At 50.1% G+C, this 21,271-nt stretch overlaps 2 protein-coding genes across 2 annotated transcripts in view; one reads left to right on the forward strand and one right to left on the reverse strand.

Annotated features, from left to right (window-relative positions):
* Positions 1 to 7,657, forward strand: part of CSUI_003872 (mediator complex subunit med14) — a 20,654-nt gene extending 12,997 nt beyond the window's left edge. Inside the window, exons 5-7 of the mRNA XM_068064067.1 lie at positions 463 to 564; positions 1,079 to 1,158; positions 1,935 to 7,657. Of these exons, the coding sequence (XP_067923955.1) occupies positions 463 to 564; positions 1,079 to 1,158; positions 1,935 to 4,074 (2,322 nt within the window). The 3' untranslated portion in view covers positions 4,075 to 7,657. The remainder of the gene's footprint in view (positions 1 to 462; positions 565 to 1,078; positions 1,159 to 1,934) is intronic.
* On the reverse strand, positions 5,114 to 20,832 carry CSUI_003873 (transmembrane). Its single transcript, XM_068064068.1, has 10 exons — positions 17,512 to 20,832; positions 15,588 to 16,297; positions 14,559 to 14,698; positions 13,994 to 14,154; positions 12,712 to 13,139; positions 11,673 to 11,920; positions 10,504 to 10,673; positions 9,246 to 9,829; positions 8,488 to 8,873; positions 5,114 to 7,979 (listed from the first exon to the last, which is right to left on the reverse strand). Exons 1-10 carry the CDS (start codon positions 20,346 to 20,348, stop codon positions 7,863 to 7,865), a joined length of 5,781 nt encoding a protein of 1,926 aa, XP_067923956.1. The 5' UTR covers positions 20,349 to 20,832; the 3' UTR covers positions 5,114 to 7,862.
* Between the last annotated feature and the right edge of the window lie 439 nt (positions 20,833 to 21,271).

A 21,271-nucleotide genomic window follows, 5' to 3' on the forward strand; every position in this document is an offset into this window, starting at 1 on the left:
ATGCCATAGCCGACTTTCATCGTTACGTAGTCCGGTAGTAAAGGGGTGTATCTCCTTGAATGAGCTCGGCCACTCCAGGTGAGAGAGAACTTTCTTTCTAGAGCGACCGATATGAGAGAAATCAATTGGCCGTATCTCGGATATATTGCAGTCGCACGTTCGTGGACGTCGAAAGTCTTGGTCGCTTTGCTCGTCATTTCGCCACTTGTTGCTGCAGAGATTTCAGTTACTCCTGACGTCTTTTCTCTTGCTAGTGTTTACATCCTGTCGGCTTCTCATTCCAAACGTCGTGAGATCCGCCCTGATTGGAAAGTCACATATATATATCTATATATACATATATATAGATATATGTCGGCGTGGGTTAGGTTCAACACCCGTCTAGCGTCTGGAGGGGGATAGAGTGGACTGTAGTCTACTTCTTGAGAAGTCTTTGACGGTGTGGGATTGATATGCATGCAGGAACTTCAGAGGCACGAGCGTCCGGTGTCTTCTGCGGTACTAAAGCCTCAAATGGAACGCGCAGCTCGAACCTTTCATCTAACCATGTCGTACAGTCTCGCAGTAAGCCACTTTCTCACCATTTTGACGACATATCTCCAGCCGAGCTGGTAGTCGTCTTCGATGAGCAGAATGATGATCAGCACATTAGTCGGCACAGTAGCCGGGGAGTCTTCCTGATGAACCGTGGAGCATCCCCCCCTACGGGTGTATGTACACAACTCATTCCTTGCAGCCCCCGTGTCCCCTCCGTGGAAAGTCTTGCTTGGGAAGCAGAAGTGTGTAATATAGTGCACTTCGCAGCTGAGGTGATGTCAGCAGACAGAGAATTTCAGAACACCTACATACAGCAGATCACTCTCAGAGAGCGGGTGAGATGCGTATAGGTACAGTTCGACTCTGGTCGGTGACGACACATCGTTTCCCATCAGTCCGGTCAAAGGGTATCTATCTATACGCCGTCGGATTACTTTCAGAGGGGGTAGGTTGTATCTGTGTTTGTATTTCTGAGCAAAGGTCGTTTTAGGTTAGCCGCGGAGCCCCGCCAGACTACGTATGTATGTATGGTCTCTTTCAGGCATGCGCTGCGTTGTTCTTTGGAGCTGTGGACTTCGACGGTCTTGGTCGTGCCCTTCAGAAACTCGTAGCGCAAAGCCGGTAAGATTCGTGTAAATAGAAGCATCGAGTGAAGGTGTGTATTATCACCACCTGGGCTGTTTAATCTGAAGACCTTTCCTCACACACCGTGTGTGACGGTTACGTCGCTTTATATATAGATTCCCTTGTATCGCATTGCCGTGCCTGGAGGTGTGGTTAACCGGCGCACTTCACTTGAACTCGCAGATTTACGGCCGCAGACGCAGAAAACGTGGCCTGTTACACCCCTGTGACGAGCAAGAGTCGATCTGCGCTCATGGCACACTGTACGCCTCAATGCCACATCTTTGAAGTCAACGTGCATATCCCACGTCATCTAGCCTGATCTGTATTCAGAGTAGCTACACGTCAGCTAGGAGGGGAGCTGACCTGGCTACAGCATGGACCGTCGCAGTTTTGTATCGACCTGCTGACTGCCTTTAAGAGAGGCCATAGATTCCTCCTGCACTTACGCTTGAATTCCTCACCGGGGTGATCAATAGACACGGCGAGCTGCTCTGTTAGACTGAGGCTATCAGACGCGCAATGACCCAGCATACTGCGGCCATCTCCATATACACTTATGCAAGTGATTGGCTTCCTCGTCAGCAGGCAGGCCAACAGAATACTTGAGGGGTCACTGCAGCTCTTGATGCTCTCCCGGCCTGCCTGAACGTTCCACAGCCGGCGCTTCCCTGTATTGTCTAAAGGCATCAAACTGGGTCCGCCATGCCGGCGCCCTGGGGGGGATGGCCAGTCACTTTCAGAGGGCATTCGGTGCTGTCGTCAATGTGCAGGGCCCACGATCTCCGAGACCCGACGGCTGCGGGAAAGTTACGAAGAAAGGATCAGCCTCCCGGGTCTCAGGCTTCTTCATATGCATCGGCAGTGACGCCTGCTTCTCTGGGCCCGAGTGTCACTGCCGCTTCAATGGTAGCCCGACAACAGCAGATGCAAAAACAGCAACAACTCGCACAGCAACTGCAGCAACAACAGAGCACAACAGGGATGCCACAGAGGGTTCCTCCACCTTCAGGGTCGAAGGCTAAGGTTGAAGTGCGGGGAGCATCTACTATTCCATCTGCCAGGCCAGCCGTTCAACATCTTGCGCAGAAGCTCATGCAAGCAGACCAACGGGAACAGCATCATGAATATGTACATAGCACTCGGCAGCAGCAGCAGCAGCTTCCCGCCCCTTCGCAAGAACACGGCGGACATCCCCAGCAAATGGCTAGGGCTGGAGTGCCTCCTCAGCAGACCATACACCCCGTAGCCACACCACGAGGCGCTGAGGTCTTTCAGGGACACCGCCAACAGCCCCCACAACAACAGCAAGTTTTGATCAGGCAGCAGCAAGCGACAACACACCCGCAGGCTGCAGGTGAAACCAGTGTCGGACAACAAGGAACTTCACAGGAGAGCCGTAGTCCGCATCTATCAAGCCGTCCAGTGCCTCAGCCGACCTGTTCAGTACCGCAGCAACAGCAGAATCATCCCGTACCTCAGCAGGGGCCCATGACACATCAGGTGCAGCCGGGGGCGATGTTACAAAGGGGGCAGCATCAGTATGGCCAACCGACGCATGTGCATCCGAGTGGTGGGGCGACGACAACTGCACAACCAGGATACCCAAACGTGCATCAACACGGACAGATTCCTCTGATGTCGGGGCAACAGCCACATGTTGTACAAACGTCTCGCGCACACCACGGACAACCAGCTCAGCAAATGATACCCCAGCAGCAGCATGCACCGACAGCACAGCAGCACCAGCAGTTGATAAGCATGCCCTCACCTGCTCAGCAGATACAGCAGCGACCCATATCCAGCGCCGAGTTTCAGCAGAATGTTGTTCTGCCCCCTCGTGGGAGTCAAGGAGTAGTAGCGGCCTCTGGAGTGCAGCCACAAGCGGCTGTGCACCAGCTACCGCAACCGCAGCGCCAACAACTCCATGGGCACGAACAACAAGTTTTGCTGACGGGGCATCACCGACAAGCGACTCAGATGGAGCCCCAGGCCCGGCAATTTGAGCCGAGCCCCTTCCCCGATCATATGCCAGCGCACGGACACCATGGACACATAGGGCAACAGGGTATCGCTCAGCAAAGTACAGTGAAACAGGACGCGAGACAACCGGTTTTTGGAACTCAGCAACCCCCACGGCAGACAACGAATCAGCAGACGACACAACAACACCCAATGCAGCACGCTGCTGTGCCACAACAGCAGCTTGGATATCGACAGCATCCCGAGCTAGGTCAACCGACGCACCCTCACGAGCAGCACACTGTAGCGTCACAACAACGGCAGAGTATACAACAACCTCAGCAGCATAATCTTCAGTACCACCAGTATCAGCACGATATTCAGTCACACCAACAACACGGTTACTCCGCCGTTCCGGTACGCGCGCAGGGACCCGGCGCTCCGGCCGAGCAGCGCCAGGCGCCTTTAGCTAGTGTCCAAGCAGCGCCAGCTCACATGTGGCCAGGGTCGGGAGGCGGTCCCCCGCTTCAGATGCATCATCATGGAGGTCAAGTTTACCCGAGCCAAACTATCGCTCCTGGGCAGGCGGCAGCTCATCAGCCCGTAGCAGTGCATCGTCCGCAGCACCATCCTGGGCACACCCAGCAAATGCATGTACAGCAACACCCTCATCAATACATGCAACAACAAGGAGGCCATGTTGTCCCACCAGGGTATCCTGTGCCTGAATATTCTCAGCAGGCAAAAACCCCCCCTAGTTCTGTTCCCGGACGGCAACAAGCATTTCACCAACAGCATCCAGCCGCTTTTCCCCGAGAGGAGATGCCTTACGGCTATATTTCACAGCCACAACGAACTGGCCCACAAGTACAACAAATGCTCGCTCAACCCCAGCATCAAGAAGGCAGCGTGGACCAAGCCTGGCCGCACCAGATCGGCCCCCCGGGCTAGGACTTCGAACATGTGGTGTCTCCGGTGCCGACTCTCGTCCGACTACAGAGAGCATTCGGTACGGTGTCGATTAACTAAATTGTGAATGTTACCAGCCACTGCGCTTTGAATAGTTGGTAGCTGCGTGGGGGTCCGCTTGACAGCAGTTCTGCGCCGGTGCGGAAGCCCTCCGCCGTCATTTGCAGGGTCAGGGTCGCGGTGTTGCTGCTCGGTTGGTTCATGTGTTTCGGTTACGGGATCATTCAGGTGGGGCTTCTGGGGCGCGTGGAGCAGGCGCCGGGCTGGATGGAGCTCGCAAGCAGAGGACTGAGATTCTGGACTAACAATCGATTATGCTCCGCTGCAGCGGGGGCAGGTTCCAGGACGTCTGGTCGCTTTGGGTGCCGTGTTTGAATTCGGTGCAAGCAAGCGTCGACCAGATCTTGACGCCTGTCAAATATAGAGGATCTCAGTCCTCTCTTGCCGCTGAGGCAATAAAGCAGGCACGGAAAGGAGAGTCACATCTCTGTCTGCGGCTTCAGCTGAGCGGGGCTGTAGCACCTGGCGTCGCCAGGTGCCACGTTGATACAGCATACAAGGAGTTGAGGTTTTCCTGGGTTGTCAGCCATTTCTAGTCTGTGACCGCGGCCGCTACTGATCGAAGCCGATAGTTCCTTAGCCGTCGGGAGCCACGAGTTCGTTACGCGCCCCCCAGCAAAGCCAGCCACCTTGCTGAGTGGTGGACCAGGTAGCAGAAATTGATACGGGCCTCGGTTCCTCCCAAATCCCCTTGAGAACTCGCTAAAGCATTTGCCGCACACCGAACATAGTAAGCCAAGGGCTTTCTCTTGTCGTGTATTTGACTCGTTGCGTTAAAGAGCGTCGAGGAGGTACCTTCCGGTACTACACACGGGGAAAGACAGCCGTGGGTACGTCTCGGGTTGAAGGTGAACGGCTACATTGTGAATCAGGCCTCTCAGGCCTGGCTCGGATCCCCAAGCTTCTCGTGATGCTATCTATACTCTCCGTCTTCGGAGTGAGGACCAGAAGGCTTGATTTGTCGGGATCTCGTATACGCCCGCCACCGGAAACTCGCCCGGAACATAGGTAGGAAAAATACAATGAATTCGAATTCTCGCCAATCTGTTCGTGAAAGCCACGGCATTAGCACAACAAACGACTCGAAAAATGGCAAGCTGTGTACGCATCGTGGTGCATGTGCACCTGTGCGCCGGCCCACAAAACACATTTGGCGGAAAACACGTGTCGACAGGGGCTGCACGTATGGACAGTTGGACTGGTGAACTGGAACGAAGCTTCACCGGTACGACAAAACGAAGTAACATAACATCCAAAAGACAGTCTCAAAGGCACGACATGGTGACAAGTGTGCTTCAACTAGGTTCTGGCAAGGCTCCGAAACTCGCAAGCTAACTAGGAATTCAAAGAGCATATTTCTTTAACAACGTGAGCAAAAGCGTCGTCGTCGTTCGAGACGGTCACGAACATGGCTGCGCGTTTCGCCACATCCGTACCGTTCCTCACCACAACGGACAGTCCAGCCATCTTCAACATGTCCACGTCATTTTCGCTATCGCCTAAAGCCAAAACAGACGACCGTGGTAGCCCACAGTGCTGGAGGAGAACATTCATTCCTGTGGCCTTGGAGACGTGTGCAGGAATGACCTCGAGGTTCCACGTAAGTGGCCGGACACATTTAACCCCTCCGGCGAGACGGGGCTCGATGAGAGGACGGAGATGGTCTACGCTATCATCCGTGCCATTGATAATTAGCTTGCAAAAGTTCATGCTATTCAGCTGGCCCGGAGGCACTATGACGGGCTCTGGCTCTCCATATTCTTCATGGAGTCTGAAGTTGAAGCTGTTTTTCTCCTCACAAAAAATTCCTTGCTCGTTGTAGCCACACACCCGATTGCGCCATCCAGCTTCCTCAAGCAAGCCGAGGACTTGTTCCAGATCGGCGCGAGGGATATGCTCCTCCACAAGAAGCTCGCCTTTCAGGCCGTAGACGACGCTGCCATTCATGAAGATGCCTGGGCCGACGCCACCAGGAATCATAGCTTCGTAGGCCTCACGGCCCATACCATTGATGACGCTCTGGCGCGGCCGCCCTGTTGCAATCACGCCAACAATTCCGCGGTTCTTCAGCGATGCAAACGCGCCAACGTTTCCCGGCGACGCCTTGTGCTTCGAATTCAGAAACGTGCCGTCCATGTCTGTCATAACCATGCGAACGGTTGCCTGTTTTCCCAGAAGCCGTTCCCGCGTCAAATACGGCAAGGTATCTTCGTCGCTGCTACAGCTCGTCGAACAATTCTCCTCCTCCCAGAAAGACAAGGCGTCCACGGAAGCAGACATCTTGTTTCGAAGATGGTGCACCCAAGAACCAGATGACTCCCGTCGCAACTACGCGAAGCCCTGTGTATCGACCTCTGGAGAAAACCCAGTTGAGAGCTGAGCGCTTCGATGACCAAGAAAACACCGCAGTTACGGTTGTGACACGCAGCTGACGCAGCGCCCAAGCAGACGGAACCTGGTTAACTGACACCCAATGTGGCTAGCAGTGGGTCTGCCTTTGGAAGTTGTCGGCCCGACGGTAAGCGCGCAGATTAAACAGCCGGCCAAAAAGTCGGCGGGAAGCGTCGACAGTATTGAAGCCCCGTCCTTCCCACTCAGTGTGCTCGTTTTCCGAGTGTCAAGTGTCAAGGCAATCGAAACTGAGCCAGCAGAAAAGCCGATACTGGGCAATGACTTCAACGGGCTTGGGCTTCAATACCCACCGTCTGTGCTATCTAGCTCTTGGTCGGCACCGGTGATTATCCGAGAATGCTCGAGTGATGTACCGGGCGAGAGACTGACTGTGTTAGCCTTGTCGCTGATGAAACTCTGGGCGTATGCGAGTATCGCCTCTCAGACGGAAAGAGCGAAGACACGCCAGTTGTCAAATCCTCAACAAGCTGAAGTCTGCATACGCCGCGGAGGTAGACCCGGCGTGTTCCTTCTCACGAAATTGAGACAGGTCAACAGTTAGCCGAGCAGGGAGCTGGAGTTGACCACGTCTTCTGCTGGCATCTGGAAAAGATTCGGGAGGGGCCGGTAAATGACAGAAGCCCGAACGCGACGAGTTTGAATGCCTCGGAAACAAGGTCTAATACAGCGGGTAGCCCATGAAGAAGTTCCCAGTGAAATCGTACAACGTGGAAATCAGATGCAAGGGAGCTGCGGACTGAGAGGCCGCTGCCACAGTCATTCACCCCCGTGGTGTTGCGCAGGCGCGAGAAAGTTGTGCCTCTATGTGGTAGGGGCCAAGATGTGAAAATTTCATTCGCATCAGCGTCAACAAAGTACAGTGTGCTAGCCACGCCAGCTCGATGGCTTTGACAGCATATGGAAATCTGAGCGCGCTACTTCCTATGCCCTGCTGCCGTGTAGCGCTATTGAGCGGGCACTCAAATTTGCACATTTGCCGTGGCGGGTGTCAACATACACAAACAAATGGCGCAGCCACCGCTCACAGGCAAATCTTACAATCTGGCAGGCGGTGATGAAAACCCGGGTCATTGAGCAGGCTCATCTGTAAGGGAACGCACGTCCGGTGGCTGCCCAACAAGCGTGCTGTCTCAGACTTGACAGCAGCTGATGAACACCGAAGTCCAGTTGGATGTTTTGCGACAGAGCCGCGAGTTTCTGTACACTGGATGAAGGGAAAGTCTCTGCAACGAGCGTCAGGGCAGGAGGAGTCTTGAGCTATTCCGAGGGTCCTTAGCATGGGTGCCCCATTACCATCTTCATTCCACGCAGAAAGGAATGAAAATGCCTGAGTTGTCGCACTTGTCCAGAAAGAGAGAGAGCTTGGCATCGTCGGTCTTTGACTCGCGCCACTCGTGCATGTTTATAGCAATGAGCTGCGAGAAGACACGCATCTGCTACAAACAACCCCCTGTCGAAACAAGCCAGAGTAGACATCTGGACACGGGGGAGGGCCGCTCCACTCTACTGGTCTCTGGTAAAGAGCCCTCAGGCACCGTTGCGACTCGACGTCGGGCCTCCTCGGACTGACTACACAGTGTAAGTGCTGGAGAGCTGCACGTCCGTGCTGCTGCTGCTTCTACGTACGACTTGCAGGAACCGATTTCTGGCGGCTGATCAGTGACAAATCTCCCGTGCGGCATAAGCCTACTTTACACAAATGCGTGCCGCAGAGAGGAGAAATGCCTAATCAAACAGAATGGCGTGCAGGGGGCAGTCTATCTAATGCTCACGGCGAATAACGGCTCTAGAGGGGGGGATGTCGAGTTACAGGGGGTCGCCACGTACAAAGAGGGTAGACAGCAATGCCCTACAAGCTGCTGGAAGAAAATAGCACCAGGAAGCGGACAACCACCGTCCTCTTCCATGCTGTTTGTCGCCTACCTCCCAGCCCTTCTGTCGGAGGCACCTGAGCCTCATGGCATTGACCCCCGTGTCGAAGTACGTCGTATCCCATTCCGGAAGAGTCGCCAGTCCGTCATGCTCACCGAAGACGATCACTCCGCACTTCCGATTGACAACAGCGCTCGTTCCGCTGCACACACTGCTTTCTTTGGTAGCATCGAGAAGATGTAGATGGATACACTGTGGGGTCGATGTAGTGAGAGGATAGAAATCCTCCTGATTAGTATCTGAGCTACTCCCCCCCTCTCCTGGCCCACATGCCACTGCTTCTCCGAAGGAGGCCGACAACCTTTTCGAACCTTGTATCGCCCCGGACGTCACCGGGACAAACGCTCGACTCCGGATCCCATTAACAAAGAGAATATCTACAAAAAGCAGACGGGATCGTATCAAAGCAAGACAAGTCGCACATCCGCTGCTGAAATTAAAAGTTCATAGTCGTTTCTTATTTTTTCATAGTACATGAGTCCCTATTCCATTGACCACTATATTCTTTCAAACTTCCAAAATAAGCCCTGCAATTCCCGACCATCTAAATGAAAAGCCTCTTTGGCAGATTCACCTGTACCCCTCCGTACGTTCAGTGAGCCATCTAGCCGACGCAACAATCGACTGATATGAACGACTCGTTTTCTTCTTCGTTCTTGAACCGATGTGCACATGTAAGTATCTTTCATCTGTCAAGCAATCTGCCCCCAACAATCTGACCTCGGGCTTGTCACCGCAAGCACACTTACTTTGGAGTTCATTGACAATCTGCGACACCGACGGGTCCTCATCGACGCCAGGATCGGCTGCGGCGTTAGCCCAAGCACGGATCAGTGGATACTTGTTGCACCGCCTGACTGCATGCGGTATATCAGCAAGATAGGTGGCGGCTATCTGTTGCACGAGCTGTAAAGGCTTCTTCATCTGTAAGACAGCCATTCTATCGTGTTGGCGGAGATCGCTCAGCGAGTGCCAGCCCTTCATTGGCGGTTGTTGGGAGCTACATGATGGCATAACCCCTCGTTGCGATGGACCCTGCATATCAGTTGAACGTGGTAAATTAGAGAAAAGAAGAGAAGGGGAGTCCGACGTCGAGCTCGGATGAAATTCATCTGTTCTATTGAATGAATAGAAAGAAGGATGACGTGATGTTCCTGAAGAAGTAGGTTTGCTAAACTCTTTCCAAGCATAAAGTGACGGTGGAGCATCTAAACATGCGAATAACTTGTCAAGGTGTTGCACCACCGACGTCTGTCTCGTGTGAAGATTCTTCAGAGCGGCTGCCCAAAGGACAGCAATCATACATGCCCGGGCGAACTCTCCTCGGAACGCACTGCAAGCATAGGAAACAAAACCATCAGAAGAATCACTGAGAAAGAGCAGAGCCACTGAGAGGCAACTGATCACTAGAGCTCGTCGCGCCTCCCCTCCCCACTCCTTCCCTCCTCCGATTCTCGTACAGCATAGGGAAAAGGCCGGCGCGCGGGAGGCTGAAAATGAAGAGATGAGAGAGGAGGACAGTAGAACCATAACACCTTAGTCTGTTGTAGATCGCCTAAGACCCAGTGGAGTCAGAGAACTAGGGAAAGAATGCACGAGCCATGTTTTTGTTTCTCATTCGCAAGATCGAGGTTGGCAGCGCTTCTGCATTATCTATCTAGGGTGATAGGCAAGAGAAGGGAGAAGAAGCATGAAGTCCCCCCGGCGGCTATAAAGTGACTACTCGGTGACACTGAGCTCTGCTCGCAAGGTCTCCTCTTTTTCCAAACCTAACAAGCAAACAGGCATAATGAGACAGCTCCGAGGAACGGAGTTCATCATGAGATGATTCTGATTCTAGCAGGCCATTTATTATGTTCATTCTCTATGTCGCTTGAAGTTGGAGCGAAGCGGAATGTCTTTTCCGGCACATCGAGGGGGTGGATAGACTTCAGTGGGGTCACCTTTCTAGCTCTCACACCATTCTCTCTTCCTAGGAGAAGCAGTATATAAGTATACTTCACTCACTTGCCAATAACAAAGATCTTCGAGCAGTTCACCTGCCACACCGAGAGAAGTTCTTCCAGGTGCTCCGTAGGCAAGACATTCGCGAAAGCCAAAGGAAATGCGAGGCTCAGAGCCGCATCTACGCGCTTGAAAGAAGAACGATCCCGGTCCAATGAAGTCTCGAGACACACCTGCACCGCAAGACAACAAGGGCAACAAAGGCATCTAGCCTGCTATTTCCTTGCATGCTTCTATGATCGACGATCTAGCCATACTCACCATGTCTCTCCGGCTCGCTCCACGTATAGGGAGACCGTCGTCAGGTCTCTCTCTCTACACCACAAGACACTACCCAAGAAGCTTTTGAGATGCAACAATCGTATTGGGAAAGGCTCTATGCTACCCGACAAGCAGGTCTATTTGGAAGGCATCACCGGAAAGCTCAATAAGTCGCATACGCGAAGTAAGGTTGGAGGACTATCACTAGGAGCTGCGGAATACCACGAGCGTTTCACAGTACCGAGGGAGACAAACTGCAAGAGAACATACACTTGAATGGAGAGTGAAAAGCCTAGGGGTTTCAAATGCCATCCGGTTTCTCTAGACCTCTGCAACCCCTCTGGGAAGTCACATTGTTTTCTGCTTGTCTACGAGAAGTAGCTACTACCCATGCCCCTGACGGCATCTTTATGGGCGACACCCTATCAGGATGTCCTCACACCCCTCCTCTTTCATTTCACAGGCAGAAACCAAACTGCCCAGTTCTTCGAAAAGGCGGGGAGAGGTAGCGTCAGAAAGGTTTGCAGTCCAGCCTGCCTGTGGGAAATCTGAAAGCAGGATGAATGCGTTCATTTATACCTCAAACAAACGTGGAGTCCTTTAGAAAAACATGTTTTCCTAGCCTCCTAGCTGGCTTGCCGAAAAGCTCACTGCACTATGGACCGTACGAGGATTAATTATGCCCCTCAATGCATGCTCTCAAGATCAGCCACTTCAGCCATTCAACACACTCGAACGCCTACCGAAGATATTCCAGCCTATAGCTGGTCAGTCTATCAACCCCCCCCCTGGAGGAATACAGGAGGCATGCTATTAATCTTTCTTCGCTGAAATGCTCTGACAGAGGGGTACTGCATGCAGTAGACGGACGATAGTATTCTAGACCTGTTTCGGAGTAGGTTTCTTCTTACCCTTATGATATCTGCATCATACACACCCATAAGTTGAAGAGGGAGAAGAAGACGTTGTACATGAAAAGCCCCCAGCTTCTGAACTGTATGGCTGATTGAAGTAAAGCAATTCTGAACTTCTGAAGATCCGTCTTCTAGCATCTTCTCTCGGAGTGCAAGAGTTAACTTGCGTGGAGTGAAGCCTGGTGCAGCCGCAAGGGCGGCCCACACAAGAAACCATAGAGCCTCCTTCTTCGAGAATAAAATGCCTGTAAAGGTATACATATATATGGATACAGAAAGCCAACGACAGTCTCCAGAGGGTGAGCTGACCTATCACTTCATGTAGAAAAGACGCGCAAGCTACCAGTAGACCGTTGTCGATGCAGTACAGATACAGAAAAAGAAAAGAGCCAGCGAGCTGCAAACTCCTCTTCCTAGTACGAGAGAAGAGTCTTGAGGAGTTCAGAAAGCGAGAAGTGAGCGAGCATACAGTTGATGTGAGTGGTAGGGCAGTACTTTCGGTGCTCTTCTTTTTCTTCCTCGTGTTCAACACAGAGAGTCAGTAGATGGATCGATGGGATTGCGCATAACAGCCTACAGAAGGATTTCTTCCCCCTACAACATCGTCACACAGGTATAAGACTGAAAGGGACTCTAGTCAGCAGTGGATGAGAGAGTCCCATAGACATCTCTTGTAGGTCCGCTGCTTCAAGACCACGACGTGTCTTCTTGAAGGTCCCATATGGAAGGGGTAGCTGACTGCAACAATAAAGTACCACTCATCTATAAGACGGAATTTGACGTAGTATCTCACAAGAAAACAGATCTGGGAAATCATGTACACGAGCCGACTACCTCAAATGCTGGTTTTTGTCACACTCGATCTTTTCGCTTGTATCCCTACTTAGCTAATGTAACGATAAGCATCGGAAAGGTAAGCATCGGAAAGGTCATGTAGATGTACTACCTGTCTATGTTACAAGTCGTTCTTTCATGACGCTTTTGTATCTGCCTGGCCTCTCCCTTCTTTCTTCCTCTTGTCTCCTGAGTGACCTACCCTCAAGTCGTTGAACTGCCATCTCTTCCAGTAGAGGATAGAGAGGTGTAACGATACCAAAGGAAGATAGACCAAAGACAACATCTCCGAGAGCTAGAGCTGAAGACAGTGTCTCGAAGACATTAGGGACTGTTCGAGGCTCCATAGATTCATCTTGTACTCCTGTATGTAAGAAGGAAGATCGTGAACTACCAGCAACGGCATTCTCCTCGACCTTTACGTTCCCTGAAGTGTCGTGGGGAGCTATACGATGTCCTGAATGGTTTAGCCCCTCCCCTTGAAGATCTAGACTGCTTGTCGACCGAGGTATGAGACGTCGACGTTCATAGGCGCGTTGAAGATCTTCAATACGCTTGCAAGATGCTCGAGCGAGTTCGAAGTACTCCCACGGAGTTCGTGCACTGCGGTTATCGACAATGCCTAGGAGACTTAGGAGAAACAGAGCATGTTAGACAGGGTTGATTAGAAATACAACAGGAATCTCGCTTTTTTGCAAACCCCCCGTAGCTCACTAGACATTCACAAAGTCCCCTTCTCGCATCACGTGCCCGGGTACAGCTAGAAGCAAACATACAAGTCTCGTGGTCAGTCAGTGGAATGGGAAACAGAAAAAGAGCTACCTCCTTTCTCCTAGTTGGAGCGTGACTGGCGAAAAAGAAAGGAAGGAGGTGTGAGAAACCCCGGTCTAATATATAGAGTAGATGATGAGTTTAGTCCCTCTCCTTGAGAAGGTGTTGTTCGAGACCTAGCTTAGCTTGTCTGTCCTCTGTCGCCCTTGCTAGAACGTGCGGTCGTCAATACCTCCACTGGGCCTCTACACATCACAAGTCAAAAAGCTGTGGGGTGGGGCTGAAACGAAAGCGTGGCGAGTATTCGGATCTATCTTTGTGACTTGAGCTGAAACACAGGCGGCTCTCTTCAACATAGTAGTATTTGACCTACTTATCACATATGCGAATCTGTCATAGGAATATACATCCTATGGCGGATTCCGAATGTGGAAAGAGAGGGGCTCATGCGAGCAATATAGAGTACAATCCCGCCAATTTCCTGACGATCCCAGCTATCATAATGAAGATGGTTCTCTCCGCCCTGTCTGTTATGACCCAACAGCTAGCTATAGCTAGCTAGCCCCAAGTAAGACAAAAACTTGCAGCCTCATTTACCCCTGTCTGGTGCTTCGGGTCTATGCCTAGTAGCATGTCCCTGGCTGGATCTGTGCCTAAGGAAATTTTCCAAGATAGAAGTGCATGTCTACTTTCCGGTGTGTATAGTAGCTTACAGGGCGAGCGTATTGATGTCCAGGTAGGGAACAAAGCGACGCATTGCGACGGCCGCTCGCGCAGCTAGGCGTGTATACTGGGGGAGTTCACAGTGAGGGTCTAGTGCCCTGCAGATGCTTAACATCGTGCGGAGAAAAGCCGGATCTTCGTAGGTGGCTATCTGAATGAAGAACATCGCAGTCTTTGTGCAAAGAAAGAATTCCGAAAACAAGGCCGAGAAAAGTCAAAAGGAGAGAGAGAAAGTCTTTTATCTCATGACAAAGAAAACGCTGTCACTATGTGGGGGAAAGGTGTCATGCGTGGAGTCATGGAGTAATACACTTAGAGCTCAACACAGTCAAGGTTCCTAGGGTATATAGATACGTACGGTCTGCATCGATTTAAAGTGATCCTGTCAAGCACATGTAGACATATATACATATACATATATATACGGATGGATACACTTTCCGACTAGCCTGTTGTGTTTTCTGAGCCTCGAGCCTGTGTGCACTGATACGTATTGTGGTATCTATAAGACGTGCATACGATAGGATGACCTTCAGCTCCGAAGTCGAGACTCACCGCCGCGCCAAGGCGTGGAAGGGCGGCATCGAAGAAGATACGATGAGATGCGCTGGATCGATGCAAAGCCGCTGTGGTGAGATAGAGAAGGGGGTCGCTTATCTTATCTAGAATACCCGCCGCTTCAACAGCGTGACGATCTATACGAAGAGAAAACACGCAGAACAAAGAAGGAGATCGAAGATATAGATCGATGTATAAAGGCCGTCAACGCCATCGTACATATCGACCAGACTCACTACTGAGGGAAGGAAATCTCTAATGACGGGAGCCTCCCCACCTTCACGTCAGCAAGAAAAGGGGAGGTCGTCATCGTCATAGCACATACACCTGATGATTTACGTCATTGTTTATCTTCCAGCTGCAGAGACCAAGAGGGGGGATACGCACCTGAGAGGCAGGAGTCTTCTCTACACGTGGCTCAAGACGAAAGGCATATGGACCAACGAACCTCGCTTTCACTCTCTTGCCCCGGTATGTGCATGGGGTGTTCGGATAGCTACGCAACTCTCCCTCAAGTGAGATAGTGGTGATGTAAGGCTAACAAGAGTATTGTCAATGCTCTCACATACAAAGCATAGTGGAACTTCTCAGCAACAACCCTGTTAACATACATGGGTTTACATGGAGGCATCAAAATAACGACCTCTCACGTATGCACTTCTCATACCACTCCTACCCCCCTCCCCCTCCTTCCCTGAGCCGATTGTCTTATCAAGGAGAGAATGCATTGCTTTCACTCTCTTTGAGAAACGAAAGTTTAGAATACACGGGACGTATGGAACAAATGAGACTGTTCCTTTGCTGCTGAGAGGAACCGTAAAGTGAAGTGGATATGTGACAACCCTGAACTTTAGAATAGATAGATTAAAGATAGATAAATAGATAGACCTGCATTCAGAGACGTCTCTGGGAAGCAGCGAGTCAGGGAGAAAAAAGAGAGACGTTTGTGCTTGGAGTGACCACTGGTTGAGACACATAACTTTTGCATGCACTGATTCTCCCGGTTATCTTGCTTCTCTTACTTACCAATGAGATGTTGGACGGCAAGTCCGTATCTCCCGCATTCAAAAAGGAAGAAAACAAGATCTTCAGGCCATAGACATCTCGATTGATCGCTGACAATATGAAGAAGCTTCTCACTGTATAGCCCCATTCTTCCGAAAGAACGAAGAATACTTACTTGTAGATGTCCACTCCATTCAGCAGCTGTGGGACGGCGGGAGGAAGAGAGAAGAGGCTTCTTTTGCTCTTCCCTTCCTCTCATCTCCCCGGCCCTCTCCCTTTGTTTTTGTGAAGAGAATCGGCCTTCACTAGAAAGATCCTCTTTGCTGCTGTCCCAGAAGATTGGTGAAGATAAGGAGGCGCTTGCTCTATCTTCATGTGAAGTGCCATAGTCGGATAATTGTGTGTGGACCTCAGTACCCATGGGACGTAGAGATCCTGAAGAAGAGGGACTGCAGATTCCGGCCTCTTCTTTCCTTCTCTGGATAGATGTCTCCTTTGCATCATCGACATAGCAAGTAGAGTGAGAAGATCTCCCACCCCCCGCATGACCTCGTGACACAACAGAATGTACACGACTTTCAGAAGACCAACTCTGGCCAGCAGGCGATTGAAGAAAAGCTTTGAACGATGCTGCTCCCGCTGCCTCGACAGAATCAGTTGAGGGAGCAAGAGGAGGGACAGGAGATGCTTCCAGGAGACCTTGACGTGCCTGGCTTTCTAAGTGTATGACGCTGTTGAAGAAGAGAAGAGAAATAGACACAACGAAAAAAGCAGTTGAAAAGAAAGACGTAAAAAGAAGTGAAGAGAAAGGGAAGGCGGTGACTGATTGGCCTTTCGGCCTCCCTCTGATAGCCCTGGTATGCAGACTGCATACTGGATGAACTAAAGAGACAGGAATACAAGTCAAGAAAAAGCCAGTATGGTTTAATAGATAGGAAGATAGACAGATAGATTAAAGGTAAGTAGATTAAAGATAGATACATTGAATATAGGTAGACTAAAGATAGATGGATAGACATACACGGAAAGCTCCACACTGTCACTTGACCAATGAAACTCATCGCCTGTAGTTGAGAGAATCGGGAGGGGCAGTATACAAAGGTAGAACTGCCAGAGTTATGCGATCAGAATCTCACTCTGCAAGCATTGCGCGATCTCCTCTCGCTAGTTCCTTCGTTAGATTCGATCAGCTAGCATCCCCGCAGTTTTCAACTACTTGGCTAAGTGATAGCCTCGTCTTTCCATTAGACGGGTGTACATACACCGGAGACGACGAACATAGAGGGGGAGTTGCCTGATGATGTCATGTCCTTCCAAGTGAAGAAGCGACTATTGCGATAAGTAAAGAGGAGCGAGGAAGCCTGAAAGCCATGCACTCTGGCATTTGGGCGAGGGGAAAGAAACTCGAGATGTGTTATATCGAAGAAGACATAGTGATGCTTCTCTCATACGTACATGGCTACACCGGCAGTAGCTTATCCATCTCTCTTAGACGGAGAGAAAGAGAAATCTTTTCCTTTCTTGTGTCATATCTAAGAGTCAGTCTTCTCTTCTCCTCCTCTTGTCTCGTCTCCCACACCGACTGATTGTCTCACTGGCGACTGAGGGCAGGCACACGTTCCCTCACTTTGAGGCTCTCCTCTCCAAGTACATGTGGTGTACATACACCTCATTTCGGGGAAAGATCAGGAGAAGACTCACTAATTCGTCTGTCGGTTTGTATGCACTTCTGCGTATTCTCACTATTATCCAACTCGGCAACAAACCAGAATGCACCCCAGGAGAGCTGCCTCTTCCATACGTTACTTCTTCTCGTCAGGCCTCCTTCTTCGAATTCTCTATCTATTTCTAGAGCTTCTTCGATACCCTTCAACGTGCTACTTACGGTCTTTTCAAGATCTTTCTCTCTTCTCTTCTCTCGCCTTCTCCGTTGAAAAGAACTTACTGCAAGACTAGTGGAGCAAAGTGAAGCAGAACACGGCGCTGCGCCATCTCCTTTAGAAGTGCGACCACCTCTGTGACTTCTTCAAGCAGCGATACACCTAACACCCAGACTCTTCTACGTGCTTCTCGGACCATTTGCTCTTCTTCAGCGCCTTTCATCCTCTCAGAGAGCTTCTTACAAGAAGAGACTGATGCAGATATAGAGAGATCTCTTTCTTGGCAGATAGAGAGATTGTGGAATGAATTTAGAACTCTTTGGACGGCATTAACTTCGTAATGAATGAGAACATCAAGTGCATGAGAAATCGCTCTCTTCACATGAGGCATAAAGAAAGCGAGAAATCTTTCATACTCACTACTTTCTGATGGTTGAGAGTCGCCTCTCTTCAAATCATCTTGTCGATCTAGCCATGCATGCAAATCCCCTCTCCATCGATCGGCAATACATGACAGCCAGCATCGATATAGACGAACATCAGCTATAAACACAAACGCTAAAGATTCACCTATAGGAAAGAACTCGAAAGAAGAAGATCGGGGAAGAGAAGGAGAGAAGAGAACCTCGTAACGCTTCTCTGGAAAAGACACTGGAGATCCCCTCGCAAGACATGATACAGGATCAACCGGCGATACCCCTGAAGAGAGAGGAGGAAGAGGAGGAGGAGGAGAGAGAAGACCGTTGCCAGATGTAGAACTGCTTTCCTGGGATGCTGAAGAAACTACCACCTCAGAGGAAAGGAGAGAAGAAGAAGAAGGGATTATAGGGCCAGCAGTGGAAGTATGAGTACTTCGGTGAAGAAGAAGGGAATGCTGAGACTGTAGGCCAGCACTTTCAGAAAGCGTAGAAAAGGATGGGTTTTCTTCTTCTCTTTCTTCTTCTTTCGCCTGTCTTGTGGATGTGTCAGTCAGGAGATGATTGAGAGCCTGGAGTCTTTCGTGCTTTCTTTCCTCTAGATATCTTTCGGCTCTAAGAAGACTCTTCAAGGCATTTCGAACTTCTCTTCCTTGACTCTTGATTAGCACCTTTCTCTCATGGATCTTCACGGCTTGGCCTACCTCATCGAAGAAGACCTTGAGCTGAGAGATCTCTTTGCATGCACGTTCAAGTCTGGCCACACTTTCTTCTTCTTCTCTTAGTGCATTATAGATGTCTTCTCTCTCTCCATTCAGTCTAGACAGAGGATCTCCCGACACCAAGGAATCGGCGATAGATTGCCTCTCCTCTGAAGACGTGCACAAGGAAAACTCGTCTGCTAGATCTTTCTTCTTCTTCTTCTCCTCTTGTTGCTCTCCTTCTGTGGTAGCTTCTTCTTCTTCACTCTTCTTTCTTTCTCGGATCATTGCATTGTCTTCACATACAGGGAGATTCTGAGGGGGATGAAGCGCATATGAGAGTTCTATCTTCTTTTCTGTTTCTATCTCTCTTTTCATGTTCTTCTCTACTTCACTTAGAGAAGATTCATGAGAAGAGAAAGAGAGAGATGTAGACCCATCTTTCTCTCTCGAGTTGATCATTTTACCAAGAGCTCTGTGTGCTGTCTCTCCTTCCTCATCCCTCATAAGAGCCGCATTCGCCGCCATCTGTGCAAGCTGTAATACACGGCATCTACTTATACCTTCTATCTTATTTCGTGTCTTACATTGAGAAGAAGTCTTTTTCTTCTGTTTCCTCTTTTCTGTCGTCTTCATAATTTCCTCATCCTCCCCTTGTCCTTCTTCTTCTTCTTGCTGTCCGAGTCTCCCGTCGGCTTCAGACGTGGAAGATGATACACGTGGAGGGTGCTTTTCTTCTTGGAAATCTCCTGGTCTTCTTTCTTCATGTCTATCTAAGAAATCTATCTTACGGGCTATAGTAGTAGTAGTACTGAGGTGTCTGTGTGATCGACCATCTTCATTTCCATCTGAGAGAAACGATAAGGGAGACAAGGAAGAAGGACTGTGAAGAGAAAGAGGAGAAGAACAAGAAGAAGAAGCTGTAGAAGTACTAGAAAGAGAAGAGAGGTCCGCGAATGAAGAATGTAAAGTTATATTTGAATGAGAGTTCATACGTTCTCTCTTAAGTATTGACGGTGAAAATAAGAAGAACGTCGATGATGTGGAAAGGGGAAAAGATAGATAGAGTGAGACTTGTTGCAGTCTACGGCATCGACTTGGTATGCCTCCTCCTCCTCCTCCTTCGCGTTCTCGTGCTATAGAAGAAGATAAAGAGCTTAGGAAGCGAAGAAGGTAATGAGAAACATAGAAGTAAGAAGGATTCTGTTGACTGGAAGAGGGAGAGAAAGACGACGCGTGGAAGGAGGGGAGAAGAAAGACGGAAGGAGCGATCTGACGAGAAGCGAAGACTTCAGACCGAGAAGAACTACGACGGCCAGGAGAAGAAAGCCTTGAGTAATGAAGAAGAAACAAAGGCGGCCGTCTATTATAAGGAGAAGAAGAGGAAGATGAGTGAGACGAAGGAGAGATAGAAGGAGAAGAGGTATGAGGAAATGGACAGGATAGAGATGTTGAGGGTCTCCGGGAGTCACGTCGCCAAGCAGAAGAGGAAAAAGAACAGAAGGGCTTCACTGAAGCATGCTTCTGCCGATAAGAAAGGTGATGAGACGAAGAAGAAAAACCTACAGAAGGACGATCCCAGGGCGACTGCGAAGACGAAGAAGTCGATAATACAGTGAAAGAAGAAGAAGAAATCTGCTTAGATGACAGAGCTACAACAAGACCTTGTCGTCCGCTCACGACCTCTTTCTGATGAATCGACGAGATAGAACTGCTGGAAGAACTTACGCCTCCTCCCCCTCCGCCTCCTGCTCCTCCTCTCATACAACTGTATATACACCTCATTGTCACAAGGAATCATCTCTCTCACTATTCCACACAGAGCCACCACGATAGGAATCGGCAGAAACTTGTGAAAAGGGAAAGAAGAAAGAGAAGAAGATGAAGAACAAGGACAAGAAGAAACGAGCGAATTTCAGGATTCACACAGACACACAGAGGAGTGTGACAAGAAAAGAACGAGTTTGCATCGTACCGAGGGAGAGAGGCGAAGGAGGGCTTCGGAAGCTGAAGGAGAAAGAGATGTGAAGAGAGGCCAAAACAGTAAAAGATACTTTAAACAAGTGAGAAACGTAGGCTGAGTTTCTTATGTCATTTTCTTCTTCTCTTTCTCCCAGGGAAGGATCATCTGTTTCTACTCAGACTGCATCTTCATGCATAGCTCGTAGACGCAGAGCGAAAGAAACTCGCTCTTCGAGAAAGAAAGGGTTCTAGCACACAAGGGAGATGTCTCTCCTGTTGCAGGGGTCAAGCAGAGGAGACAGGGTCCATTCTTAACAAGTAGTAGACGTAGTTGTCGAAGAGACTACAATCGATAGATCGAACTCCAGTAATCGGACGTCTCCGGCGTGTTTATCATCAGCATCGACTTGAAGATTCTGCTTGTTGCATGCTGCATGTACAACTCTCCCCCCAGCTAGCGAACCTTTTGAAAGCAGATACATACCCGCTCTCCGTTGTAAGGAGATAACTACAATACCTATGAGCCCGCGCAGAGCCGCATGGCTTGGTCTGAAGAACCTTCTAGTCCCAGGGACCTAGAAGGTGTATAGACGCGCATCATCATCTATCTCTTCTGCTTCCTCTGCTCGGTCGTTTTACTTCAGATGCTTCTTGGCAACTCCTCTATGTAGTAGTAAAGGAGGCGATCCACTGAGGAGAAAACTACTAGCTTTTCGGGTTTGCCCTACAAGAAGACATGCTGCATG

Source organism: Cystoisospora suis, assembly GCF_002600585.1.
Source record: "Cystoisospora suis strain Wien I chromosome Unknown contig_1747, whole genome shotgun sequence".
Taxonomy (NCBI): Eukaryota; Apicomplexa; class Conoidasida; order Eucoccidiorida; family Sarcocystidae; genus Cystoisospora; species Cystoisospora suis.

What these genes read in the sequence shown, in the direction of transcription:
- CSUI_003873 (XM_068064068.1), bottom strand. Translation starts at nt 20,348, where the DNA reads ATGAGGTGTATATACAGTTGTATGAGAGGAGGAGCAGGAGGCGGAGGG. An exon ending in TGCCGTCCAACATCTCATTG is followed by an intron (nt 14,699 to 15,587) that starts GTAAGTAAGAGA and finishes CTCTTCGTATAG; the next exon opens with ATCGTCACGCTGTTGAAGCG. An exon ending in AAGATCTTTGTTATTGGCAA is followed by an intron (nt 9,830 to 10,503) that starts GTGAGTGAAGTA and finishes CTATGCTTGCAG; the next exon opens with TGCGTTCCGAGGAGAGTTCG.